This window comes from Cetorhinus maximus, chromosome 8 (genome assembly GCF_964194155.1).
Source record: "Cetorhinus maximus chromosome 8, sCetMax3.hap1.1, whole genome shotgun sequence".
Lineage (NCBI taxonomy): Eukaryota > Metazoa > Chordata > Chondrichthyes > Lamniformes > Cetorhinidae > Cetorhinus > Cetorhinus maximus.
The window spans coordinates 6,841,918-6,868,453 of record NC_135886.1 but is presented as its reverse complement, the minus strand read 5'-3'; the positions used below and the strand labels follow the sequence as shown (position 1 = coordinate 6,868,453).

Genomic DNA, 26,536 nt, shown 5'->3' with positions numbered 1-26,536 from the left:
CTAATCAAACCTGGGGATGGGATAACAAATAACACTCGATGTGTATCATATTATATGAACCCCTCAGTTAGACTATAGCTTGTAACTCACTCTAAGGTATCCATTATTTACATATAAGAATCCTTGATTAGATTGGAACTGGTCAGTCACTCTAGGATACTCATTATTCTACACATTAAATCATTCAAGTGCCTCAATTAGATTACTATATATATATATATATATATATATAAACTCCCTGGTCTTTATTGATTAGATTTAAATTCCACTCCTGGAAATTAATATTCATTATTTTTAAGCGAATTGATTTTAATAAAACAAGCATTGTGCCACACCCAAGCAGTCTTGATGCAGGGAGCTTGGCACAATTATCTCTGCCATTGCAACGGAACTCACTGGTAATGCTCTGCTCTTATATACATGTGCTGGCATCACACACAATCTCAGCCACTTCTACTCTCGAGGACTTGCCTGATAACTCGAGACGACTGAGATGTGGTCAGCCCCTGCGTGAGAAGATAAATGAAAAGTCACTGCGAAGCTTCTCCCTCCCTCCTTTATTATGATATAAGATTTAACTTGCAGAGTCTTTGTTCATGTTCAGGAGTCTGAGAACTACAGCCAAGACCTGGTAATATAGTGAGAATCCAATGCCTTCATTCAAAAATAATTACACACACCTCCTTAAAATGTCTTATAGGCTTAGTTAAGATACAGATCAGCCATTACCTCAGTGAACAGCAGAACAGACTTGAGGGGCTGAATGGCCTAATCCTATTCCTATGCCTGTTAGTAAACACGCACCCATGATGAGAAGATACCACCTGCTAGAGGTGGCACTTGATAATGTTATTGAAGTGACTTCCCTGATTTTACTTCAAACTAAGCAAATATAAAACGCTGCTATTGTGATTTTCTGGTGTGTAAGTCCAATGTAGCTTCACTTAAACAATTCCAGCGTCACTCATTTACCTACAATAAATTCACGCAGACAGACAAAAAGGCACAGTGACGCACACCAACACACAGACACACCATGTAATCAGAAGTAACATGTGTTAGAGTGCGCATGTGCTTATACCCGTTTGTTATATCTCTTGCATGTATGCACCTGTCTGTAGCTGTGTGTCTGTATGCTGCTGTCTGGATGTGTGAACCTGTCTGTGTCTGCATGTTTGTTGGAAAGGTTTCCTCTGCAGGCTGTGTGACAAATTTGTTTGTAAAGAATATGATACCAGTTTAGTTGCACTTAGTGTCGGGAGGAGATCTGGCTTGATGGGCCAAATGGCCTCTTGCTGCATGAACTCAATCTACAATAGAGTTTCTTTCTGAGGTGGATAATGGGTTTGATGATGATGGGTTTGGTTGCTCGAAAGTAAAAAAAAAATCAAGACTTAAAAAAAATCTTAAGCTTTAAATGCCCGGAATCCAAACCACAAACAGAAAATGCTGGAAATACAACAGCAAGTCCATCAGTATGTGGAAACTCCAATGAATGTTTTGGGTGGAGAACCTTCAGCTATCTGAATCAGCCAAATAATTTTTACCCGACCTCTTCCCCCTCAGGTGCTGACGGGCTTACGGCAGTTTTCCCAGATATAAAGCCAAATTTTAATCTTTAGGCAAATGTGACCTGGGGAAGGGCTGCAGCTGGAATCTAGATCCGAGAGTTACGATGAGTCGGTTAGGGAATCGCTACAACATAACCCAAAAACTAATTCTAGAGTGAGATTCAGCAACAGAAAAAAAAAAATGCTTGTCACCCCCAACAAGCCTGGAATGTTAGTTATTGAAGAATTAGGCAAAAACCAAGGCTTCCCTCTGAAAGCACGTGAGTAGATTATTGTCTTGGTGCTCAGGCCAAGAGCAGGCATTACAGCTTTAAGCACGTGTTATAGAAATTGCTGAAGTTTCATTTCTGTTGGTTTCTATATCGCATTCCCAATGCCCAGGCAGCAAGTTGATAATCTAACCCCCATGCTATTCTGGTCGGAGCTCAATTGAAATAGATGAATAAACAGAGGGGCCAAAGACGGAGCCCCATTGCCCCTTAAGAGGGTAACTGGTTGGGGAGGGGATAGGTATTCCATAACCCCTTAATGCTTACTGTTGCCTTTAGGTGACAATATTTCATTTTTGAAGCTTTTCTTTGGAAAGTTGAGGATGTGGGCAGGATTTTTCGGCCCCGCCAGCAGGAGGCATCGTCATGGGCAGAATGTCAAAATTTGGAGAGCGGCCAAAAGTCAATTGACTTTTGGCCGCTCTCTAGATTTTCCTGTCCCACCTGCAACGATGCTCAGGGCTGGAAAATCCCAGCCTGTGAGAGCCTACACAGCCTCTCACATATAGACAAGGTAAGTGTTAATCCTCTTGCCCTCTTAAAGCTTATATCCATTTGATATAATGGCTATAAATCTTTCCTAATCTGGACTACCAAATTGCGACCTAGGGGGAGATAACAGTTGGTTCTGCTGAGCTATTGTTTCGTAGTTTTATATTTGAGACACGGTAGAAGCAAGATTGGAGCAATTGGGATCATGTGCTGGGTTGACAAATATAAGTTTCTGGGCAATTCCTCTTGCTTCACTTAGACTGAGGCTAAGAGGTTTGGTGTCCTCGGGTAGTATTGCCCGACAAAGTCATGAACTCGCGGGCTAAGAACAGGGTTAACGTGAAGGTTCTAAACGAACACAGTACCTGCAAAAATTAACCTCCTAGGAAATGTTTGTAAATCCAATACTGGCGGGAAGCTTACTTGGCCTCTAATTAAACTCTAATCTAACCTGATGCCTGGCATGAGAATGACTGCAGAAGTACTCAGAAGTGGCTGGACGCTCTTCTGGAGGGTGAGTCTGTTCTACGAATGTGAGAGTCAGAGATAGCATGACTTCCGTAGACTTTATGACAATTTGAAACTCTCCCCCCCTCCCTCCAATCCTTTATCTTTTTGCGCTTTCTTCCAACTGTTGGGTGTGAATGGAGGGGAAGGGACTTCCTAGAAAATCCTTCAGGTTCAACCTTGTTTGTCTTGTGCCATCAAATTTCAGATGGGAGGAATGCGCTGCGATGGAAGGGTTTTAATGAATTTTCAAAGAGTAGTCCATCCTTGAAGGGGGCAATGGTGTGGTTGGAAATTAGTTTCCACTTAAAATGGACAATTCCTGAAATGGAGAGCACTGTGCTTTCAAACTCCCAGTAACTGGCTATCTGCTGTCCAACAATTCACCCTCTACCAAAGTGAATGGAAAATATCCACACACTTAAAACAGGTCATTTCCGTTTACTTTATGGTTTCTTTAACGTTGAAGCCAACTTCCTACACAAGCCTAACAGTGCCTCCGGATGCAGCACCTATAACTCAAAGCTTCTAGCTCATCCCCTATGGGTTGCCAACTCTCCAGGATCACCCTGTAGTCTCCAGGAGTTAAACACCCAGGAGAGAAGCCATAGGGACATTAAAACAATCGTGCGGTTTTCTCATTTCCTTTGAAAGCTATTCGAGGTGTGGCTGATGAAAGCCTGTTCAAGGGGTGTGGAATATCACATGATGAAACTTCCAGGCATACACCCAGTCAGAGTTGGCAAACCTGATCTCCTCACAACCAGTTCCCAGAGAAGCGGTCGAGGCCTGGGATTAGGTTTTCAGCCTGTTCTCCAGCTGGAACTAGCATGATCTTTATTCATTCGTCCTGAGGATCTGAGTGTCACTGCCCAGCCCTAATTGCCTTGATAAGGTGGTGACCACAATTCAGTGGCTTGCTGGGCCAATTTCAGAGGGATGTTAAGAGTCAACCGTGTTGCTGTGGGTCTGGAATTACAGGTAGGCCAGACCAGGTAAGGAACGGCAGATTTCCTTCCCTGAAGGGCATTAGTGAATCAGATGGGTTTTTAACCTCAATACAGTAGTTTTACTATCCTTAATAACAAGGCTAGCATTTTATTGCAGATTTATTAAATTGAATTTAATTGTCACCAGCTGCCCTGTTAGGATTTGAGCTCTTGTCTCTGAAGCATTAGTTTAGGCCTCTGGATTGATTGTCCAAACATTACCATCCCCTTTTCATGTTGAAATGAAGAGAAAGTTTTCCCCCAAAGCAGGGGTTTATAACTCAATTCAATTATATCTTGAATCTCAAAAGCCAGGAATATTCCAAATGCTTGTTCTCGTTTTGCCTAGCCTATCGGTGCGGTGCTTCACTATGTTAAACTCTGCTGGTTGACCTGACATTTTATCTTTCCCTCTCACGGCCGAGGACCCCCCTGCACCAGAGGTGGCTGCATTGTGCCTGTCTTGAATTTCTGCAGGATCTCAGCTAGGTATAATTTCCAGTTCTTCTAATTAACTGAGGCGATATTGAATCCAAATCAAAATTAACTACAAATCCTACCCGCAGAAATCACCGGCGTGCGTTTGCAGTGTACCACAGCCTGAATCCTATCGGACCACCCGGGGAATGAGTGCCGCCTTCAAAAAACATGGCTGCCGCAAGGTCCCAAACTCAGGCGGTTACCTCAAATTCAGGCTGTGCTTAGTACCGACCACGGGTCATGATCATTGGAAGTAAGAGTCTGTCTGGCGTCCCAACGTGTGGCATGCATATGCTGGGATCCATTGCCACCTTTCTCTTGTTCAAACTGTATTGACTTGGACTTCAGATAAAGGCAGGGCTGGATTTGACTGTGTTGCGCTTCCCATGATCAAATGGACCCATAAATGGTCAGGCTCCCATGTGGACCATTTCAGCTAGGCACTGGAGAGCTGCCTGTGCTGGAGGGACCTGACGCCTGCCTCTTCCCCCAACTGTGGTCCAGACGACACAGAGTTTTGTACAATCCAGGACGCTGGTGGTCTGACCACACTGCCTAACATTTACACCTAAAGGCACATTTGGACCTGTTAAGTGACGAGCGTTCCAAAGGCTTCATTGGAAGCTCAAGGAGTTCACAAATTCCATTGACTCTGACACCTTGTCCAAACTTTGCTGATATCTTACCTGAATCAATAAACTGATTTTATTGGGATGCTGAACCGTTAAGTCAACTTTTGGTGTTGCTTACCAACATACTTATATTTTTGAAGACTACAAATGTCTAAAGCTGCCCAGTGGATAGAGATGCATTTTTTTGAGGCATTTCATTAACATCTGACTCCAGTAGAAGCTGGACAAGTAATTCACGTGACAAGAAATGAGATACATTCAACATCCCATAATACCCTGTTGCATCTATTTATTCCTCAAGTTGATGCATTTTAATAATTGCATAATTTTGACAAATGTAATCATTCTGTAATTTTATGCTAATTTTGAAATTCATTTTTTTTTTGATGAGAGTGTCCTTGTTCAGGTGGCTCAGTGGGGTGTAAGTGCACAAGGGAGGACCCGGTGCTGAGGTGCCCAATCTCAGTAGAAAGCAAGCGACATGCAAAGTGACCCTGGACTTGGCAGAGAAGCAGCCAGGGATCCTGCTACTGCTCTTGCTCCCGATCATTGTGCAGTGACTCTTGCTCGAGCTGCGATTGGTTGGACCTCGGTTAAGGACAAGGTTGGGCTTGACCCGTGTTCTGTGTCCCATAATCAAACAGGCCGTCAGGGTCCAGGCTCCTGCATGGACAATTCAGGCACTGAAGAAAAACTGTCCCTGCTGGGGATATTGGATACCAACATGAGGGAGGTGCTGCTGACTGGAGATTGGTGGGGGGTGGGGGGGAACAAAATCCAGGTTAAAGAAATGGTTCTGAGTGAACATATTAACAATGACATGAAATACCATTATAAGAGGGAATTGTAATGTCTTCCCAATATGAGGGAAATGGGAGAGGTGCCTGGCCTGAAGAAATACCATTTCACATTCCCCACTGAGCACTGAAATAATGGAACAGTGAAAAAATAAGAACGAGGTGCATGATTCAGGCTTAAATGTAATTACAAATTAAATGCAGTTACCAGAGAGAGAAACACAACTGGAGATTCACTTGTGAGTGGGTTTAATGATGATCTTGTCTGGGAGGTCATGTGAGAAGGACTGCTCCTCCATTTTACCACTTGCAGTCCGGGTGACCTGAAAGGGGCGACTAAAAATGGCACTATTTGAGATGGTTAGGGAACGAGGGCAGCACTGGCTGGCACTAAACCAGCTTAGCTGGATCCACGCATTCTGACATGGGGATACCAGTCATGAGCCTCAGCAGGGCCACAGCATGAATGTTGTGGCTATTTGGAATGATGCCAATGAGCCCTCTGGAACACTTGTCACTTAATGGATCCAAATGTGATTTTAGGTGTAAATGCCAGGCAATGTGGATGCCCCAGGGTTGGCAATCTCTTGCCACAAGGCGTTCTTCCCTTTTGGTCCTTCCAGAACCCTCATTGGCAGTGCCTGCTGAAGGCTCATTGTAGACCAGAGAAGAATATTGCTCAGCATTGATGCCAATCTCAAGTTGGTAGGAAATGTGATGCAAGCATGTGGGACAAAACGGGTTGTTACCTTCTAGTTGTGGTTCTCTCCCAGTCTAATTTTCTTTCTCGAAGCAGCGGCTGGTTCTGTCTTAACATTGACGATTCCATTCCTATCTCTCCCACAGCTGATTGTAAACAGGCAGCCAGATGTTTTTCACAATAATGACTGCTCCGTTAATTGTCAGGCTGAGCATGCAGGCATCCGGACTTACTACTTGTGTGCGGAGAATAAGGCAGAGATGGAGGATTGGATCAATGCAATGAATGCGGCAGCGAGCATACAGCCCGTGCCCTTGAACAGGTATATCAGACCTGCAAGCAATGTGGCTGTGCTGCACTGAATAGAGTCATTTCACTCATGTCGAAAATGAAGAGTGTTAGGAGTTTTGTGTTGGTGTTTATACGTGCAAGTCAGGTTCAAAGGAACTACATCCAACCATGCCATCCCTTTCTTCCCTCAACCCCACACTGTCCTTTCCTGAAATATTTTTTATTCATTATCAGGTACTGGGCATTGCTGACATGGCTGAATTGCCCCCTCTCCCCGTACAGCTGAGTGACTTGCTAGACCACTTCCGAGGGCATTTAAGAGTTGGCAGGGTTCTTTCCCTAGAGGGCATGAGTAAACCATTTTCGTTGTTTGATCTGCCTGATGGCTTCATGGTGATGCCCCTTAGTGATGCCAGCTCTTGAATTCCATTTTGTTCTTAATTGCAAACTGGAGCTGAATTCTCAAAATTGCCATGGTGAGATTTGAACTGGCGATCTACTGGATTTTCAATCCAGGGCCTTGGGAGTTTTTAAAAAAAAATTATTCTTTCATGGGATGTGGGCATCGCTGGCAAGGCCAATATTTGTGGCCCGTCCCTAATTGCCCTTGAACTGAGAGGCTTGCTAGACCATTTCAGAGGGCAGCTAAGAGTCAACCACATTTCAGTGGGCCTGAAGTCACACATAAACCAGATCAGATCAGAGTAGCAGATTTCTTTCCCTAAAGGACATGAGTGAACCAGATGTGTTTTTACAGCAATTAATGTTAGTTTCTGAGACTTGCTTTCAATTCTAGATTTTAATTGGATTGAATTTAGATGCTGTGATGGGATTTGAACCTGTATCCCCAGAGTATTAGCCTGGGTCCCTGTATTACTAGTCCAGTGACATTACCACCAGACCACCGTCCCCCCACTTGGAGTAACTTAACCAATACAATATCATACCCACTCATAAAAGGTTGTACAACTGTAAGTACAGACAGTTGTGCTTGACTATCTTTGGGGGAAGTCAGGTGGAAATTTGTAGAACTCTTCCCCAAATTAAATAATTGGAAGCATAACCCTCGGTAGGGAAGATTGTACGTGATCTACGTCATCAGGGAGGAAGGAGACTTCCGTCAATATTTTGTAGGGAGTGGCTGAATAGGTGATACCTCATTCCCCTGTGCTCCTAATGTGTGGAAGTGAAAGGTCCTGGTTACAAAATACAGTCGGTCCAATTCAACAAACCATTAATTTGTCTATTTTCTGTTGTATTGGCAGCACTGGGATGAGTTATGAAATAAAACCTCCCTCGGAATCGAACCACACAAGCAATCATAAGCAACTAATTAAACCTGACTTGGAAAGGGTTAGAGATGAAGCGGATGGGTTTGAAAGATACAACAGGGCGAGCGACCAGAAGGACTCTAGCAATGAGCCGGTGGCCAAGGTTAATGGTGTGACGGTGCAGGAAGCACCTTTTGACCCCAGCAGCCCTGGTCCAGAGCTGAGAACTCACCCAGGATATGAGAGGTCTGAACAACCGAATGGACACAACTGGCAGCATTCCTCCCCTGGTAGGCCCGGTGAAGAGTATTTGCAACAGGACGTGGTAAATACGGTGCATCGGCGGGGCTTTGTCCCGCGTACTAACACTGAGAAAATGGCACAGCGTCAGTCCTCACTGACCCACTTACAGCAGTGGGTTAATATGCGCAGGTCTGCACCACCACAGGACGAACTGAGGAGGTGAGAGGACCATATCTGTAACTCTACTTTAATTTTTATCCAGTCACGGGATGTGGGTTTCATTGGCGAGGGCAGCATTTGTTTATCGTTCCGAATTGCCCCTGAGAAGGTGGTGGTGAGCCACCTTCTTGAACTGCTTCAGTCCATTGTGATGGCTTCAATGCAGCTGAGTGGCTTGCTAGGTCATCTACACATTGCTGTTTGGAGTCACGTATAGGCCAGGCCAGGTAAGGAAAGAATATTTCCTTCCCTGAAGCCTGTTAGTGAACAAATGGATTTTTACAGCAACTGTTGGTTTCGTGGTGACCAGTCATGACCCTGGCTTTTTATTCCAGATTTATTTAACTAACTAAATTTAAATTCCTTGACTGCTGTGATGGTACTTGTCCCCTCATCCCGTCATCATTAGTCTAGAAGTCTGGATTACTAGCCCCATAATGTAATTATTATGCCACTTTACTTGCTATGCCGACATGTGTCACATGCACTGTAAAATCCAATATATCGCTTCTATTTTATGCTTTCCTTTCAATAAAGGTCCTATACATTTTGAAAGAAGGAAATTTAATTTATATAGTTCTTTTCATCACTGCAGAATGTCTTAAACGTCCTATACAACAGTGAAGTGCTTTTGTAGTACAGTTACTGTTGTAATGTAGGAAGTGCAGCAATCAATTTGCACCCAGAAAGCTTTCATAAATGTGATAATGACCAGGTTATTTGATTCAGTGATTTGGTTGTTCTACTCCAGGAGGTCTGTTGGCAAAGGATAGAAACTGGAGCCAATCCTTACAAACTTTTATATTTATTTACAGAATTATATATTACAAGCATACACCTCCTAACTCAGCCACCACAGTTTTGGTCTGTGTCTATTTATAGGGAGATCAAGTATATTCCTAGTTAATGCCCACCACCTGTATACAATTCAACACAATTAATATACATTGGTTGAGAGATAAATATGGAGAACCCCCTTTCTATTCTTTGATTAGTGCCATGGAATCTTTTACATCTGCCTGATATTTGACATCAAGCCACATGAGGAGATATTAAGACAGGCGACCATAAGCTTGGTCGAAGAGGTAGGTGTTATGGAGAGTCTTGAGGGAGGACAGAGAGGTAGAATGTCAGAGAAGAAAGGAATTCCAGAGCTTGGGGCCTAGATGATTGATGGGACACAGAATGCTTTGCCAGAAACAATGTTCGAAATAGAATCTGCTGTCACCTTTTAAAAAGGAAGTGGACACACATAATATAGAATTACATAAAGTTTTACAACACAGAAACAGACCATTCAGGCCAGCAGGCCAATGCCAATGTCTGTGCTCCACATGAATCCCCTCCCACCCTACCATCTAACTTGATCAGCATAACATTTCATTCCTTTCTCCATCAGAACTAATACATCAATATTCCTCACCTCAATCATTGTGGTAGGAGGTTCCACAATCTAACCGCTCCCTGGGTAAAGAAATTTCTCCTGATTTTGTTATTTGATTTATTAGTGATTATCTTATATTTATGTCCCTTAGTTTTAGGCTTCCACACAAGTGGAAACATCTCCTTTATGTCGACCCTATAAAACCCTTCAACGTTTCAAAGACCCCTATTAGGCCTCCCATCGTCCTTCTCTTTCCTAGAGAAAAGAGTCCAAGCCCGTTCATTCTTTTCTGATAGTTATAACCTCTCAGTTCTGTAGCATCCTTATAAATCTTTTTTGTACTTTCTCCAGTGCCTCCAAATCATCTTTCTAACACGGAGACCACAACTAAGCACAGTACTCCAAGGCCAGGATTTTCAGCTTGGCTTGTGGGTGTGTGCCCGACACACCCAAGCGTGAAATAGCACACGGTGATGTCGAGCGAGCGTCCCAATGTCATCACGCACTTGGGCGATATTTCGGTCGGCAGGCAAGTGGGCGGGCGCCAGAATCGGCAGCTCACCTGCCGACAATTAAGAGGCCTATTCAGTCCCTTAAGCAGGTAGTTAAGTAGAGTTTTTCGTTGCCAGTCCAACCTTACGGTTGGCGGGTGGGCGAATAGACCAGGCGGCCTTTGCATTTTTTGTGAAGCCTCATCCACCGGCAGGGTGAGGTTTCCAACAGTGAATTAAAAAAAAAATAACATTTTTTTTAAACCCATTTTTAACATGTCCCACTTCGTGTGACTGAGTCACCTGTGGGGACGTGTTTATATTAATTGTAGATTCTTCATTTTTCATTATAAAAATCTTCAGCTCCCTGAGGCAGCTCTGAGGTGCCTTCGGGGAGCTTTCAGTGAGCGCTCCCCCCCCCCCCCCCCCCCTCCCCCCCCCAGCGCATGCGCAAACTTGAGTGCTCGCCCTCCTCCTGCCACTCCCCACCCCGGCAGCGCTGAGGCTCCCAATGCTCGCTTCACACTGGCTGCCCATTAATTGGCATGAAATCACGGTCAGGGCCCGATCGCGGGAGGTGGACCATTTCATGGCCGCTCTGTGGCCTGCCCGACGAGGGGAAGATCCTGCCCCAAATGTGGTCCAACGAGAATTCTATATATGTTTTAGCATGACCTCTCTGCTTTCCAATTCTGTCCCTCTGGAAATAAACTCCATTCTTCTTTTGCACTTATAGCCCTTTATTGCCTCCTCATGTTGGGAATATGATTTAAGGGTCACCGTGCGCAGTAAGATGCTCAGAGGCTGATTTAAAAGGTTCTGAAAAATGTTTCACGCACTAGAATTGCTGAAAAATCTGGCTGCACAGCCCAACCTGTTTTAGTGGCAGTGTCTGGTTATGCGCCTTGAGTGATGACAAAAAAGCCAAACACCCCCCCACAGAGAGGGGGCCAAATACATGAAATACCAGGTAGAGTGGTTCACCTGGTGGAACCTGAACCAGTTGGATGAGGTAGGTCAGTCACTGGACACCGTCTCCCTGGATAATTAGCTGACTGCAGTCGAGGAGGTTGAGTAGTGGTGGTGGTGGTGGTGGAGTGTTAAGGACATACAGTGGAGCTCGGCGCCCCTAGGATAGGCAAGGGAAAGCTGTCCTGTGCTCTCATTTCTGACTGCTATCCAGCATGCTGTGCAGTGAGTGCATGTGGAGATTGAGAGAAGATGGAATTGGGATCTCCCATGATGCCCTCATGATTAAATGACCTGCCAACCCAATTGGCAGAAACAGATGTCATTGCTTATGGTATATTAACTATATTGTTAAGATACACTGGTGAAGGGCATTGTTTAATTAACTACTTAGAGCACTTATAAAGAGAGACTGCTGCGACAATGAGTTGCTGGTAGGTAGGAAATAGACATATGTACTGCTGCATTCTGTGAGTAAACCCAGTATCCAGAAAAGTGTTAGTGTCTAGTTTCATACTTCACCAACTGGCTTGAAATTGATTTAACAATGAAAAGAAATATTTCTGTCCATGCCATGGTTATTACAAAGAAGTTCTATATTGGTTAGCTGTGGCCCTGATGGTATTTCTTTTCTTCAGCTCTCAGGTGTACCACACTCCAACCAGAGATGTGCCAGAATATTATAGACTGTTATCACCCTATTACCAAGAGGAGTACCCCCAGTTCATTCAGCCTGGTGGTCGTCCAGACAGCATTTGCTCTGTACCATCCTATGACAGGATGACAGCACGGTGGTCAATCGATGAGCGACAGTCAGCATTTCTGCCAAGGGACTGGCAGGACCGACGGGCATACAGCGGGCAGGGCTCACCTGTGTGGCACGGTGCGCAGCAGGCGTACGCCCATGAGGTCGATGGCGTCACTGGCACGATGCGGAGGTTGTCCCTTCAGCCCCGTTCACGCTCTGTGCCACGCTCGCCATCCCAGGGTCCGCTCGTGGTGAACCATGTCTACTCTCCAGTGAGGTCTCCGAGCACCCGGTTTGAGAGATTGCCGCCACGAAGGGACGAAGCGTTTGGCCACCCAGCGTACACACTGCGACGGTCTCGCAGTGCAAAGGTAACCTATTTTTACAGTGCACGTTTTCAACTGTCTGGTTGATTGTATGCAGAGTAACAATCTGGGACTCGCTCACCATGTTCTTGTTTTTAATTCATTCATGGGATGTGGGCATTGCTGGCAAGGCCAGTATTTATGAGCCATCTCTAATTGCCCCTGAGAAGGTCATGTTGAGTTGCATTCTTGAACTGCTATTGTCAATGTGGTGTAGATACACCCACAGTGTTGTTGCAGAGGGAGCTTCAGAATTTTGACCCAGCGATGCTGACGTAGTTCCATGTCAGGATGGTGTGTGACTTGGGGGTGGTGATGCTCCCATGCATTTGCTGCCGTTGTCTTTCCAAATGGTAGAGGTCACAGGTTTAGAAGGTGCTGTCTACCTTGGTGAGTTGCTGCAGTCCATCTTACAGATGGCACACACTGCTTCCACTGTGCATCAGTGGTGGGGAGAGTGAATGCCCAAGGTGGTGGATGGGGTTGCACTCAAGCAGGCTGCTTTGTCCTGGATGGTGCCGAGCTTCTTGAGTATTATTGGAGCTGCACCCATCCAGGCAAGTGAAGAGTATTCCATTAAACTCCTGACTTGTGCCTTGTGGATGGTGGACAAACTTTGGAGAGTCAGAAGGTGGGTAACTCACCTTTGAAATCCCAGTCTTTGATCTGCCCTTGTGACCACAGTATTTGTGGAGTAGTTGAGGTGAAGGACCTAGATGTATTTAAGGAGAAATTAGATAAGTACATGAGGCAGAAAGGATTAGAAGGATATGAGAAGTGGGTGAAGTGGAGTACAGGGGGAAGAAGCTCATGTGGAGCATAAAGACCAATTTTTTTATCCTTTCGTGGGATGCGAATGTCGTTGGCAAGGCCAGCATTTATTGCTCATACCTAATTGCCTTTGAGCAGTTAAACCAGTTGGCTGAAGGGCTATTTCAGTGCTATAAATTCTATGTCGTCTACTGTAAATGTTTGTTTTCACTCAGAAAGCTTAAACTATCCAGTAATTTGAAATAAAGCACTGAAACAGCACAGGAAGCTTTTTAGAAAGATATTCATTCACTTGTATAGCAACCTTTCACAGCCTCAACATTTACTGCTGATGAAGTTCTTTTGAAGTGCAGTCACTGCTGTACAAACATGTTGTACAGCCAATGTGTGCACAGCAAGGTCCCACAAACAGCAATGGGATAATAACCAGATAATCTGTTTTTAGTAATGTTAGCTGAGGGATTGGCCAAGACAATTGGGGAAACATTGCTGCTCTTCTTCAAATTAGCGCCATGTGATCTTTTATGTCCACCTGAGAGGGCAGACAGAGCCTTGATATAATATCTATAAGATGGCACCTCTGACAGTGCAGCACTCTTTCAGTACTGCACTGGTGTATCAGGCTCGGTTCTGCACTCAATTCTCTGATGGGACTTAAACCTTCAATCTTCTGACTCAATCAAGACTGATCCCAACTGAAATACAGTTGACACCTTTTTGCATGATTTCAATTCAAATCAATACACAATTCAAATGTCTACATAGCTTCATTTGAATTATATGTTGATTTGAACTGAAAGATGCCTTTAGGGAAAGCTAGTGGAAGGTTGGATAGAGGGATTGGAGGTTAAGAGTTAGCAGCATCTGCTGGCTTGGAACATGAGTGTTGTCCTGCCAAAGAGTCACCGTAAAGGCTCATACATTAGGGGGCCACTGGAGTTACAGAATTAAATAAATTTGTGTATTTCAGTTTATCCTTTTAAGATTAAGAAGTGAAGCGATGCAGTCCAGGCAGGTTGTTCATTGTGGCACACGGTGAATGCAAGTTCAAGATAAAGAAGTTAAGAGTAGGAAGGAAAATCAGGTGGAATCTTTCCAACGCTCCCACTTATATGTTACCTTTAACATAGAGGCAAACATCACAAAGTTCTTTTCGTTCAAAGGTTGCAGAATAAGTTACCAGGGAAGAAGATTGAAGTGAGCTGTACTATGGTGTTTGGGACAATTAATGTGACTCTGGAGAGAAAAGGGATATGATGGGGAGGGGATACAACAGGAAGGAATACAATGGGAAGGTTCAACAATTAAAAAGGAGTGTGTTTGTTGGACCAAATGACCTTTTCATCTTCATAAACATCTTAATATTACTTAGGAATATAGGAACAGGAGGAGGCCATTTAACTCCTCGAGCCTGTTTCACCATTCCATGAGATCATGGCTGATCTGTGACCTGACTTCATTCTCCTCCCTTTTCCCCATATCCCTTAATACCTTTGAGTAACAAAAATCTGCCAATCTCAGTTTTAAAATTAGCAATTGACCTAGCACCAATTGCCATTCGCGGAAGAGAGTTCCAAACTTCTACCTCCCTTTGTGTGTTGAAGTGTTTCCTAACTTCACTCCTGAAAGGTCTCGCTCTAATTTCTTTTTTCACTATGGCCCTAAGTCTTGGACTCCCGACAGGCGGACATAGTTTCTCTCGATCCACCCTACCTGTTTCCCTTATTATCCTGAAACTTCCATCAAATCGCCCTTAAACTTCTAAGTTCCAGGGTATACAACCCTGTTTTGTGTAATTTGTGATAATTTAACCCGTGGGATCCCGGTATCATTATAGTAAACTTACATGGTACTCCCTCCAAAGTCAACGTATCCTTCCTAAGGTGAGGTGCCCGGAACTGCTCACAGTTCTCCAGAGGCTGGATTTAACGGAATGCCAGGGTCCCCGCTCTCCCGGCGAGAAAGTCAGGGGTGAACTCTCCAGGTATTTAACGCTCAGACAGGGGTGACAGCCCCTGCCCTGTGGTTCTGACGACGCTGGGTAAGTGGTACATTTGCAGCTTGTGACAGCATCACCACCATACAGGCATTTAAAAAAAAAAAGAGGATTAAAGAAACTATAAGAATCACAAAATCATCTGGCGACTTTGTTGTATAGTTTTATCAAGATTCTATTTGCAGCTTGAAGCATAGTTAACTGCAACGGCTTTTGCATTTCTATAGCGACTTCACAGGAGTTCAGTAGGCCTTGCTGAGGAGATCGGACTCTCTATAAACATAATCCAACTCTAACTGGGACCAGTTTTAAATAAAAGTTGTCCTCTTTGTTTCTAGCAATACGACCATTCTGGAGACAGGAGACTGTCCGGACTGCACCCATGCCACTTCACTGCCTCTCACTCAATGCAGGACAGAATGGTATGTTCCTAACTGATGTGCAATGTAAATTCAGTTGGATTAATGCAAGAAGGATTTAATAAGCAAATCTGTGTCTTCAAGGAAGGCGATTACGTGGAATCATTATGCTTGCTTTAAAAATCCAGTAACTCCTAGAATCCCCTAGCTTTGCTAAATCTCAATCACGCTAATTTTGGCTGTAAAAACATCTTTTTTTTCTCCTGGCTTATCTTTCAACCAGTTCCAGCCTGGAAGCACCAGCTCCCAAAGACGGCTCCCGTTGCTAATTCCCACTTTCGAACAGTGGAATAGGTGACAGTTCTCACCTCCAGGTGATAGCTCTTGGCTCCAGATTTCTAGTTGAAGGACCATGGCAACCAGGCCTAGCTCCTACCCAGATCCTGGAACCCAACGGCCTCATATGGCCTGGGCTCCTTCAACGGCACCATCCAAACCCACGATCTTTACCACCTAGAAGGACAAGGACAGCAGGTGTGTGGAAACACCACCACCTGCAAGTTCCCTGTCAAGTCATTATCTTGGCTTGGAAATACATCACTGTTACTTCACTGATGCTGGGTCAAAACCCTGAAATTCCTCCCCTAACTGCACTGCAGGTGTACCTCGACCGTGTGGCCTGCAGCTGTTCAGGAAGGCAGCTCATCACCGCCTTGTCAAGGGCAATTAGGAAGGGGCAATAAATGCTGGCCTAGCCAGCGATGCTCACATCCCATGAACAACTGGGGAAAAAAAAGGGACTCTTATGGGGCATAGACCCGAACAAGGACCTGTTGGGCCCCATTGCCCGCTTTGTGCTGTAAATTCTATGTAATTCTCACCAAACGGGAATTGCCCACCAATGGGGGGAATCATGAACCTCTTTTCCTTTAGAGCAATGAGCTTAATCCCAGTCGGACTGGCTGAAAACTCAGAACATCAGCTTCCTGTCTGAAGACCATGTCCAGTGAAATGGTCATTCTGTTATCTATCCATCCCAGGGCGTGTGGGTGGTTTATTATTTTTGTTGAAAAACTGTAGCCCATTCGAGTTACTCCTTCAACCTCACAACCAGGGCAAAGTTTGGAAGTCACACAAATTTACCAGTTTCTACCACGCCAATGGTAGCACAGGCAGAAGAACATTTGTGCAATAGTTGCTAAGATCCACTGTCCCCTTTGATTAGTCCCATCTGACCTCCCTCAGAGCCCTGGCGATTACCTCCACTGTGCGTACTTTAAGGGAGAGAAATTGCCAGTGCGTTGGTAGGCCACCATCGCTGGGTCAAAGGTAAGGTTGCCACTGACCATTGTTGTCCCCGCTGCCAGCAGTATATGCACTGCCGGGCATGCTTTCCTGGTCCGTGCAGTGAATGACACCCTTGCAGTTTGTCAAGCCTGCCTAAAACAGTGTTTAAAGGGCAGTAAAGCACTGCTGAGTGGCTGCGAGACATTTCCCACTGTAGAGTCACACAGAATTAGCCCAATAGCCTGTTTGTGATGTAGTTTACAAGGTGAATTGCAACCACATTGCTGTGGGTCTGGAGTCACATATGGACCAGACCGGGTAAGGAGGACACATTTCCTCTCCTGAGGGACATTAGTAAAGCAAATGCATTTTTATGACAATCCAGTAGTTCTGTGATAATGAGACTAGCATTTTATTCCAGATTTAGTAGTTAATTGAATTGAAACCCCCCCAGCTGCCATAGTAGATTTGAATTCATGTCTCCAAAGTATTAGTCCAGGCCCCTGAATTACCAGTCCAGTAACATTGCCACAATGCTATCATTCCCTCCATTTTACATGTTTATATTGCATCTTTTCACATGGAAAGATGTCCTAAGGCCCTTCACAGAGGAAAAGCAGGTGGCAAACATCTAGAGGAAGTTTCGGAGAAATGACTGGAAACATGGTTGAAGAAAGAGGTTTTGAGGAGCCCCTCTTGGAGGGAGAATTCACAAGGCTTAGGGAATGTGTTACAGAGGGTTGATGGCGATGTGGGAATTGAGGCGGTTAAAGTGGTGAAGTGGAGAGATGTGGCATCGGAGAACCAGAGTACAGGGACTGCGAGAGGTTGATGTGGCAGAGCTTGGAAAGGCCATTGAGCATGAGGATTTTGATTTTGAAGTGTTGAGCAGCAGGAAGTCAGTGAGATTGTGTGTGACGGGAGGACAGGACTTGGTGCAGTACATGATGCTGGGTGGCAGAGTTCTAGACAAGTTGCAGACTTGGTCTGTTTTATGTCTTGAGTCCATGAGTTCACGAGTCAAGTAAACTCGAATTGCACACCTTCATAGAAACTAGGAGCAGGAGTAGGCCATTCAGCCCTTCGAGCCTGTTCAATACGATCATGGCTGATCCTCTATCTCAACGCCATATTCCCACTTTCTCTCCATACCCCTTGATGCCCCTAATATCCAAAAATGTATCAATTTCTTTCTTGAATATACTCAGTGACCCAGCCTCCACAGCCTTCTGTGGTAGAGAATTCCACAGGTTGACCACCCTCTGAGTGAAGAAATCTTTCCTCATCTCAGTCCTAAATGGCCTGCCTGGTATTGTGAGACTGTGGCCCCTGGTTCTAGACTCCACAACCAGGGAAACATCCTCCCTGCACCCATGTCTGTCTAGCCCTGTTAGAATTTTATACGTTTCAATCAGATCCCCTCTCAATCGTCTAAACTCTAGTGAATACAGACCCAGTTGAACCAATCTCTCCTCATACGACAGTCCTGCCATCCTCAGTATCAGCCTAGTGAACCTTTGCTGCACTCCCTCTATGGCAAGTACATCCTTTCTTAGGTAGGGAGACCAAAACTGCACGCAGGACTCCAGGTGTGGTCTCACCAAGGCCCTGTATAACTGCAGTAAGACATCCCTACTTCTGAACTCAAATCCTCATGCAATGAAGGCCAAAATACCAGTTGCCTTCTTAATTGCTTGCTGCACCTGCCTATTTACTTTCATTGACTTTTTAAAATTCATTCACGGGATGTGGGCTTCGCTGGCTGGGCCAGCATTTATTGTCCATCCCTAGTTGCCTTTGAGAAGGTGGGGGTGAGCTGCCTTCTTGAACTGCTGCAATCCATGTGGTGTAGGTACACCCACAGTGCTGTTAGGGAGGGAGTTCCAGGATTTTGACCCAGTGACAGTTAAGGAACGGCGATATATTTCCAAGTCAGGATGGTGAGTTACTTGGAAAGGAACCTCCAGGTTGTGGTGTTCCCATCTATCTGCTGCCCTTGTCCTTCTAGGTGGTAGTGGTGTACAAGGACATCCAGATCCCTTTGTACATCCACATTTCCCAATGTGCCACTATTTAAATAATACTCTGCCTTTCTGTTTTTCACACTGAAGCGTATAACTTCACATTTATCCACGTTATACTGCACCTGCCATGTGTTTGCCCACACGCACTTATCTAAATCACCCTGAAGCCTCCTTGCATCCTCCTCACAACTCTCAACCCCGCCCAGTTTCGTGTCGTCAGCAAATTTGGAAATATTGCATTTGATTCCCTCATCCGAGTCATTTATATATATCGTGAATACACTTGTTAGTTAATGCTTGCTAATCAATAATGGAGAGAGACCAACAGAAGAACAAATTGTGATTGTTTATTGCAACAGAAGGCAGAGCACTAAATCCTTGCGTGCTCCCCAAACCACCTCCAGCTCAAGACTTGCATTTAACCAGTAGCCCCTTTGTATATTGATTGGTCAGTACTGTCACATGGTTAGTCCTCTTGCATTCTCTTAAAGGTACATGGTACTCCACTTCACCACAGCCTGTAACTGAAATCAGATTTAATTAGACCAATTATATTTAATTACCAGGATTGGAAAAAGCCAGTGAAAGCTCAAACTTCTTTAGTCTATGCTGCAGTCGGTGTTTGGTGGAACTCGCAGTGTTAAAAACTGGCAGTTGCAGTTTAAGAACATCTCTGGCAGCAGTGCAAACATTAGTTACTTGGGCAGATTTTTGACTCGCCATATGTGTGTGGAGGAGTTGTGGTGAGTTTGGGCAGGCTTGGAGAATACTTACATGCCTTGAGGTGTGAAAAACTCCTTTGTGAACTTGGCAATTGTCACATCACATGGTATTTAGTGGTTTATCTGCATCTGAAATTTACTTCTGATCTCCATGCTGTGTGACTTGCATTATTAGTGGTCGCAGTTCTAACCTTGAAGACTGTTGTCTGCAGCTACAATGCACTGCTGTTTTCTACTGTGCTGTGTTAACTGATCCTAAGCTAAGGTGATTGTTGGTCTTCAGTTCAATTAATCTCAATGTCCCTCGGCTAGGGTGCGGGAGGGAATAATCAGCCAATTTGTGATAGTTATCCAGTGATTCCTGTTGGGAAATAAATCTGTGTATTTGTGTGTTTGTGAGTCCAGAGAGGATAGGATTGGGCTCAACCAGGAGGTCATCTGCAGTCGCTCAGCCCTGCTGACATCCAGTGTCTAGATGTACAGCTGAAGGAAGAACAGGTGTTTGGAAAGTGCTATGAGTATCTGTGGAACCATACCCCAATGAGAACCAGGGCTTGGGGATAATCTGGACATTCTCTCACTACATCCTTGTACATCAACTTGCCTGCTTAGATTTCTATCTGCTCTGCTGTATTCAATGTAGAACTGCATTCTCATCATTTTCCTCATGTTTATCCAACTCTCTTGACTTCAATTATAGAACCTGCTAGGGTCTACATAATAGCCTTGTAATCAATCCCTACCGGGTGCTTTAATCTGGCCACAGCTCCCTAAGCTCTGCATGTTGTAGATTTAGTACTGTGTCTGAGATATAAGTTTGTGGGTCAGGATTGTCCCTTTGACCATTAAATATCAGTTTGGACAATGGAACCAATTCAGTTTCCCATCAAAGACTTGCCTTCTGAAGTCTTTTGTATTTGCAGTAAATGTAACAATTAGATTTAGGACAACCTGTACAGCACCGCGTTTGAAAGGGTCAAACTGCTCATGAGAAGGATTGTTCAGTACAGTAGTCTGCCTTATTTACTATATCTTGTCTGGAGTAACACAGTTTATAGCTGGGCCCTTTTAGAGTCTCTAATCGTCTGTTTCTTTTCTGCTGACTAACTCTTTGCTTCCTTCTTCGTTCCGTGCTGTCTAACTCTGTGACTCCTTTCTCCTGTGACGTGGCAGGATGAAATTCTAGACCTTCAGTTACAAAGGAAGCTAGAATTTTTGGACCAACAGGTGGGACTCGATGTGGTAAAGTGTCCTGGTGTCCGTTCCCATCGGTCAAAGGTGAAGTGACAAGGTTGTGAGTTGGGCCTAACTCTTGAGTGTGGACCATGTGAGCAAAGAGTTTAAGTCAATGGTTCTTTAAGATCATGAGAAACAACAATCATTGAATCAGAGAGTGGTACACCATAGAAGGAGATCATTTGGCCCAATGTGTATCTGCTGGCAATTGATTGAATGACTTTAAAAATGTTCAACATCTTCTCATAATATAGGTTGTTATAAACAATGACATAACAGAGAACCAGTTTAGATGCAAATAATCCAAGAGCCGGTTAGGACGTGTTTTGTTATGTTTATGTGTACAACATAGCTGTGATTACAGAACAAAGACATTGAAGTCCTTCATTTAGCATAATAATTAACAGATTGACATTGCAAAGGATAAAACAAGCCCTGAGCTTGTTAATAGTAGAATTATATTTACCTGTTTGATGTGGAGAGAGCCTTTGACCAATGGTAGTATTCCTGCCTCTGAACCAGAAGGTGGAAGGTTCAAACCCCACTCCAGTCTTGTCCTGGCCCGTGCTTCTGAACCCTGGGTTCACATCCAGCTGATTACTTGTGAATGTGAGTGCCCAACCCCTCAGCATTTGGGTTGTAGGAGTCCACAAAGCCTGCCTGCCATATAGAACTAACCCCCCTATCAGCTGCTATAAAGATGGTGATGGTCATGGAAGGATGTTACACACTGTGGCTTTGTCAGCCCATGAACACTTCACTGTTCTTCATTGAAAGAATGTAAAGATACAAAACAACAGCAACATATATGATGAAGTACAGTGTTATGATTGAATTGTATACATCGGCACGATGTAAGGAGGCTCATGACATGACCTACTCCAGGAGACTATGTTGTAACATTTTTCGAATGGAACAAACTAATTAAAGGGGATTACTCAATAGGGACCAAACCCACATCAAAAGGCATGGTAATAAGAAGGCCCTAAAAATATTAAAGAGATTTCTTTAGCAAGGGACAAACCATATCAAAGGGTTTTTCCTCCAGCGAGATGATTCAGATCAGAGTGCTTGCATCTTTGAAGGGCAAATCATGTTTGAGCTAAGTCTAAATATTTGACTACTAAATGATGTAATTGTAACTGGTGGTAATAATGGGAATTACATTTATTAGCATGGCCCTCACTGTCTCCAAGAATGTGGCAAACCTTGATACTTCTCCGTTGAGTGTTTATTTGTTTCTGTCTTGGCTGCCATCCTGGTAATGCACTGTCTGGAGTGCGTTGATCTCATTAAAGTTCCTGTCGCTTGTCGTTGAATAAGTTTGTATAAATCTTGCCAAAAGCCCTGCAGACGATTCAATAGAATGTGATAGACGCCCCTCCATTTTTGCAGTCGCTCCGGAATGCTCCACCCTTGTTTAATTTCGGTAAATTGCCTGCTTTCTCGCCTGTGACCCCGTTCATTTCGGACAACTGCTGCTGTGACACCTCAAAGGCAACACACAATTGTGCGGCCGTTCGGCGGCTGCTCACGATTGTGTGACTGAAATGACCACTAACATGGAAAGCTGAACAGGCCGGGCGGAGTGGGAGTGGGGGTCTTTTCTCTAGAAAAGAGAAGCCTGATGGGCGACCCAATAGATAACTTTAAAATTATGAAATGGAGTTCGATGGAGTAGATGTAATGAAGATCTTTCCACTTAGGGAGGAGTACAAAATTAGTGGCCGTAAATAGAAAATGGTCACGAACAAATTCAATCGGGAATTCACGTGAATCTTCTTTACTCAGAGAGAGAGTGGTTTGAATGTTGAACCCGCTACTACATGGAATAATTCCGCCAACGGTATAGGTGTATTTGAGGGCAAGGTAGATAAACACGTGAGGGAGAAAGGAATAGAGGGACATGTTGACTGGTTAAGGTGAAGTGGGGTGAGAGGAAGCTAATGTGGTGCATAGACCAGTTAGAATTTAGAGCACTGAAATAGGTTATTCAGCCCACATAATAAATGGCTGAAGCAATGTCATGTTTTGGAAAGTAGTTTTTAATTGGCCCTTAATTGGTGTTTGAGGTTCCCGAGGTCATGACCGAGGTCAAGAGGCCCCAGCCAATCCATGATGACCTTTGAAAGATTGGCTAATGCTTATGAGCTGAAATTTGCTCCACGATAGCTTAGCTTAAGGCTACAAATTGAAGGAAACACAGTTCACAGTCTATAAAGGATGACCTCAAGTTATTTACAGAGTGGCTCCAGGTTTACAATGACTCCGTAATCTCTGGCTCAATATTTTACTGTCATGAGTTGCAGCCATTGTCACTTCCATTAAACCAGAATTTACATGACATTATTGCAGTGACTCTAAACTCATGGTTCACTCTGAACGTGAGTGCTGCCGGATATTTTGTTATGTGTTATTACAGTAGATGTACTGCATGCCAAACACATTTGTGATGTGACGTTCTTGCTATATGTCCACAAGAAGGTGTGTGTGCTTAAAGTGAATGTTATGTTTGACTCATTCACGCCTCTGAAATCAGATTACACATTTGATAACACTACCAGAATTCGTAAGGTGCCACTGTTTTGTAAATGCTGACCTGTTGATTAGAATGGTGAACTAAGCCACCAACTTCCCTATTGACTAACTTAAGTTTTTCAATCCCTGCCACTGTAAGGCTATTAACTAATAGAATTTTTTGAGCGGAACCTGGGCTGACAACTGGCAAGTTTTCATTCACTTACCGATTTCCAACTCAGCACCATTGATTTTGTAGTTCAGAATCTGTTTGTTGCCTGCTGTCAAGCTCAGTAGCACTGCACATGGATGTGATATATTTATCCCTTAATGCGAACACCTTTCTTCAAATTTCAATCAATAACGTCCATAAAAAAAGACTTGCATTTATGTAGCACCTTATCATATTTAATATATGTCTCGAAGAATAGAATTGTACAGTATAGAAGGAGGCCATTCGGCCAATTGTGACTGCACTGCTCTTCGAAAGAGCTATCCATTAGTCCCACTCCTCTAGTCTTTCCCCGTAGCCCTATAAAACATTTCCCTTAGCATTTAACTCATTTCTTTTCAAAAGTTATCATTGAACCGGTTTCCACCACCCTTTCAGGCAGCGCATTCCAGATCATAAAAAATTCGCTCCTCATCTTCCCCCCCATTGTTTTGTTACTGTTCTCAGCTTACCAAACCCTGATTGGTTAGGGTCAAGCTGTTTGGTTTAAATTTCAAACAATGCTTGGCAGTTAACTGTCAGTCACCATCACTGGTGCATACTCCATGGCAATGCCTCGACCAATCAGAGTCCACTTGCCAAACAACCAGCACTCTCTTCACATGTATTATGAATTGTTGTTTACCCCTTATATTGGTATTCTTGCGAAGTGTCCTGATGAGTGCAAGATGAAAAGCTTCGACATGTTTCTTTTTACAGCAATAGACTCATAGACGTCTACAGCACAGAATGAGGCCATTCGACCCACTGCGTCTGCGCCGGTCAACAAAGCTCTGACTAGACTAATCCCATTTTCAAGCGCTTGGCCCATAGCCCTGGAGGCTATGGCAATGCAAGTGAATATCTAAATACTTCTTAAATGTTACGAGAGTTTCTGATTCAACCACCCTTTCAGGCAGTGAGTTCCAGACTCCCTCCACCCTCTGGGTGAAAAAATTTCTCCTCAACTCGCCTATCAGCCTTCTACCTCTTACCTTAAATCTATGCCCCCTGGTTATTGACCTCTCTACTAATGGAAAATGTGCCTTCCTTTCTACCCTATCTATGCCCCTCATAATGTTATACACCTCTATCAGGTCCCCTCTCAATCTTTGTTGTTCCAAGGAAAACAACCCCAGCCTATCGAATCTTTCCTCATAGCTGAAACGCTCCAGCACAGGCAGCATCCTGGTGAATCTCCTCTGCACCCTCTCCAGTGCAATCACATCCTTCCTATAATGTGGCGACCAGAACTGCACACAGTACTCCAGTTGTGGCCTAACCAGCGTTTTATACAGTTCCAGCATAACCTCCCTGCTCTTGTTTACTATGCCTCGGCTAATAAAGGCAAGTATCCCATATGCCTTCTTAACCACCTTATCCACCTGCCCTGCTACCTCCAGGGATCTGTGGATATGCACACCAAGGTCCCTCTGATCTTCAGTACTCCCCAGGGTCTTACCATTCATAGTGTAATCCCTTGCCTTGTAGCCCTCCCCAAGCGCATCACCTCACACTTTTCCGGGTTGAATTCCATTTGTCACTGCTCTGCCCAGCTGACCAGTCCATTGATATCCTCCTGCAGTTTACGGCTATCCTCCTCACTATTTACCACCCTCGCAATTTTCGTGTCATACGCGAACGTCTTGATCATGCCCCCTACATTTAAGTCCAAATCATTTATGTACACCACAAACAGCAAGGGCCCCAGCACCGAGCCCTGTGGAACCCCACTGGAAACAGACTTCCAGTCACAGAAACATCCCTTTACCATCACCCTCTGCTTCCTGCCTCTCAGCCAATTTTGGATCCAACGTGCCACTTTGCCTTGGATCCCATGGGCTCTTACTTTCTTGACCAGTCTGCTATGGAGCTGCTGGGGCAGCCTTGCTAAAGTCCATGTAGACCACATCAAATGCATTACCCTCATCAACACTCCTGGCTACCTCCTCAAAAAACTCAATCAGATTTGTCAAACACAACCTTCCCTTAACAAATCCATGCTGACTATCCCTGATTAATCCGTGTCTCTCCAAGTGCAGATATATTCTGTCCCTCAGAATTCTTTCCAGTAACTTCCCCACCACTGAGGTTAGACTGACTGGCCTGTAATTTCCTGATCTATCCCTTCCCCCCTTTTTTAATAATGGGACAACGTTAGCAGTCCTCCAGTCCTCTGGCACCTCACCTGTGGCCAGAGAGGATTTGAAAATTAGTGCCAGGGTCCCTGATATCTCTTCCTTTGCCTCCCTCAACAGCCTGGGATACATCTCATCCGGGCCTGCGGATTTATCCACTTTTAAGACCACTAAACCCGCGAGTACCTCCTCTCTCTCTATGTTTCACAGTCCTCCACCCTGATGTCTATATCTGCGTCATCCTTTTCCATTGTGAAGACTGACACAAAGCATTCATTGAGGACTGCACCCACATCTTCTGGGTCCACACACACATTACCTCTATGGTCCCTAATTGGCCCTACTCTTTTCCTAGTTATTCTCTTGCTCTTTATATATTTAAAAGACCCTTTTGGGGTTTCCTTTATTCTACCCACCAATGCTTTCTCATGCACTCTCTTAGCTTTCCTAATTTCCTTTTTAAGTTCCCCTCTGCATTTTTTATACTCCTCTAAGGACTCTGCTGTATTGAGCCTTTGGTATCTGCCATAAACTTCCCTTTTTTTTTTCTTAATCCTAACTTTTATGTCCCTTAACATCCAGGGTTCTCCGGACTTGGACCTCCCTTTGTCTTTACGGGAACATATTTGCCCTGTACTCTCGCTATTTCCTCCTTGAATGCCTCCCATTGCTCTGACACAGTTTTATCTGCAAGTAGCTGCTCCCAGTCCACTTGGGCCAAATCGCATCTTATCTTTAGTAAAATTAGCCTTTCCCCATTTTAGAACTTTTATTCCCGGCCCAACCTTATCCTTTTCCATAACTATCCTAAATCTAACTGTGCTATGGTCACTATCTCCAAAATGCTCCCCTATTGA

At 44.3% G+C, this 26,536-nt stretch overlaps 1 protein-coding gene across 1 annotated transcript in view; it reads left to right on the top strand.

The window, feature by feature from the left end:
- plekha6 (pleckstrin homology domain containing, family A member 6) overlaps positions 1-26,536 on the top strand; it is a 293,021-nt gene that overhangs the window by 220,892 nt on the left and 45,593 nt on the right. Inside the window, exons 9-12 of the mRNA XM_078546389.1 lie at positions 6,584-6,759; positions 7,994-8,461; positions 11,944-12,424; positions 15,524-15,607. Coding sequence (XP_078402515.1) covers positions 6,584-6,759; positions 7,994-8,461; positions 11,944-12,424; positions 15,524-15,607 — 1,209 coding nt within the window. The remainder of the gene's footprint in view (positions 1-6,583; positions 6,760-7,993; positions 8,462-11,943; positions 12,425-15,523; positions 15,608-26,536) is intronic.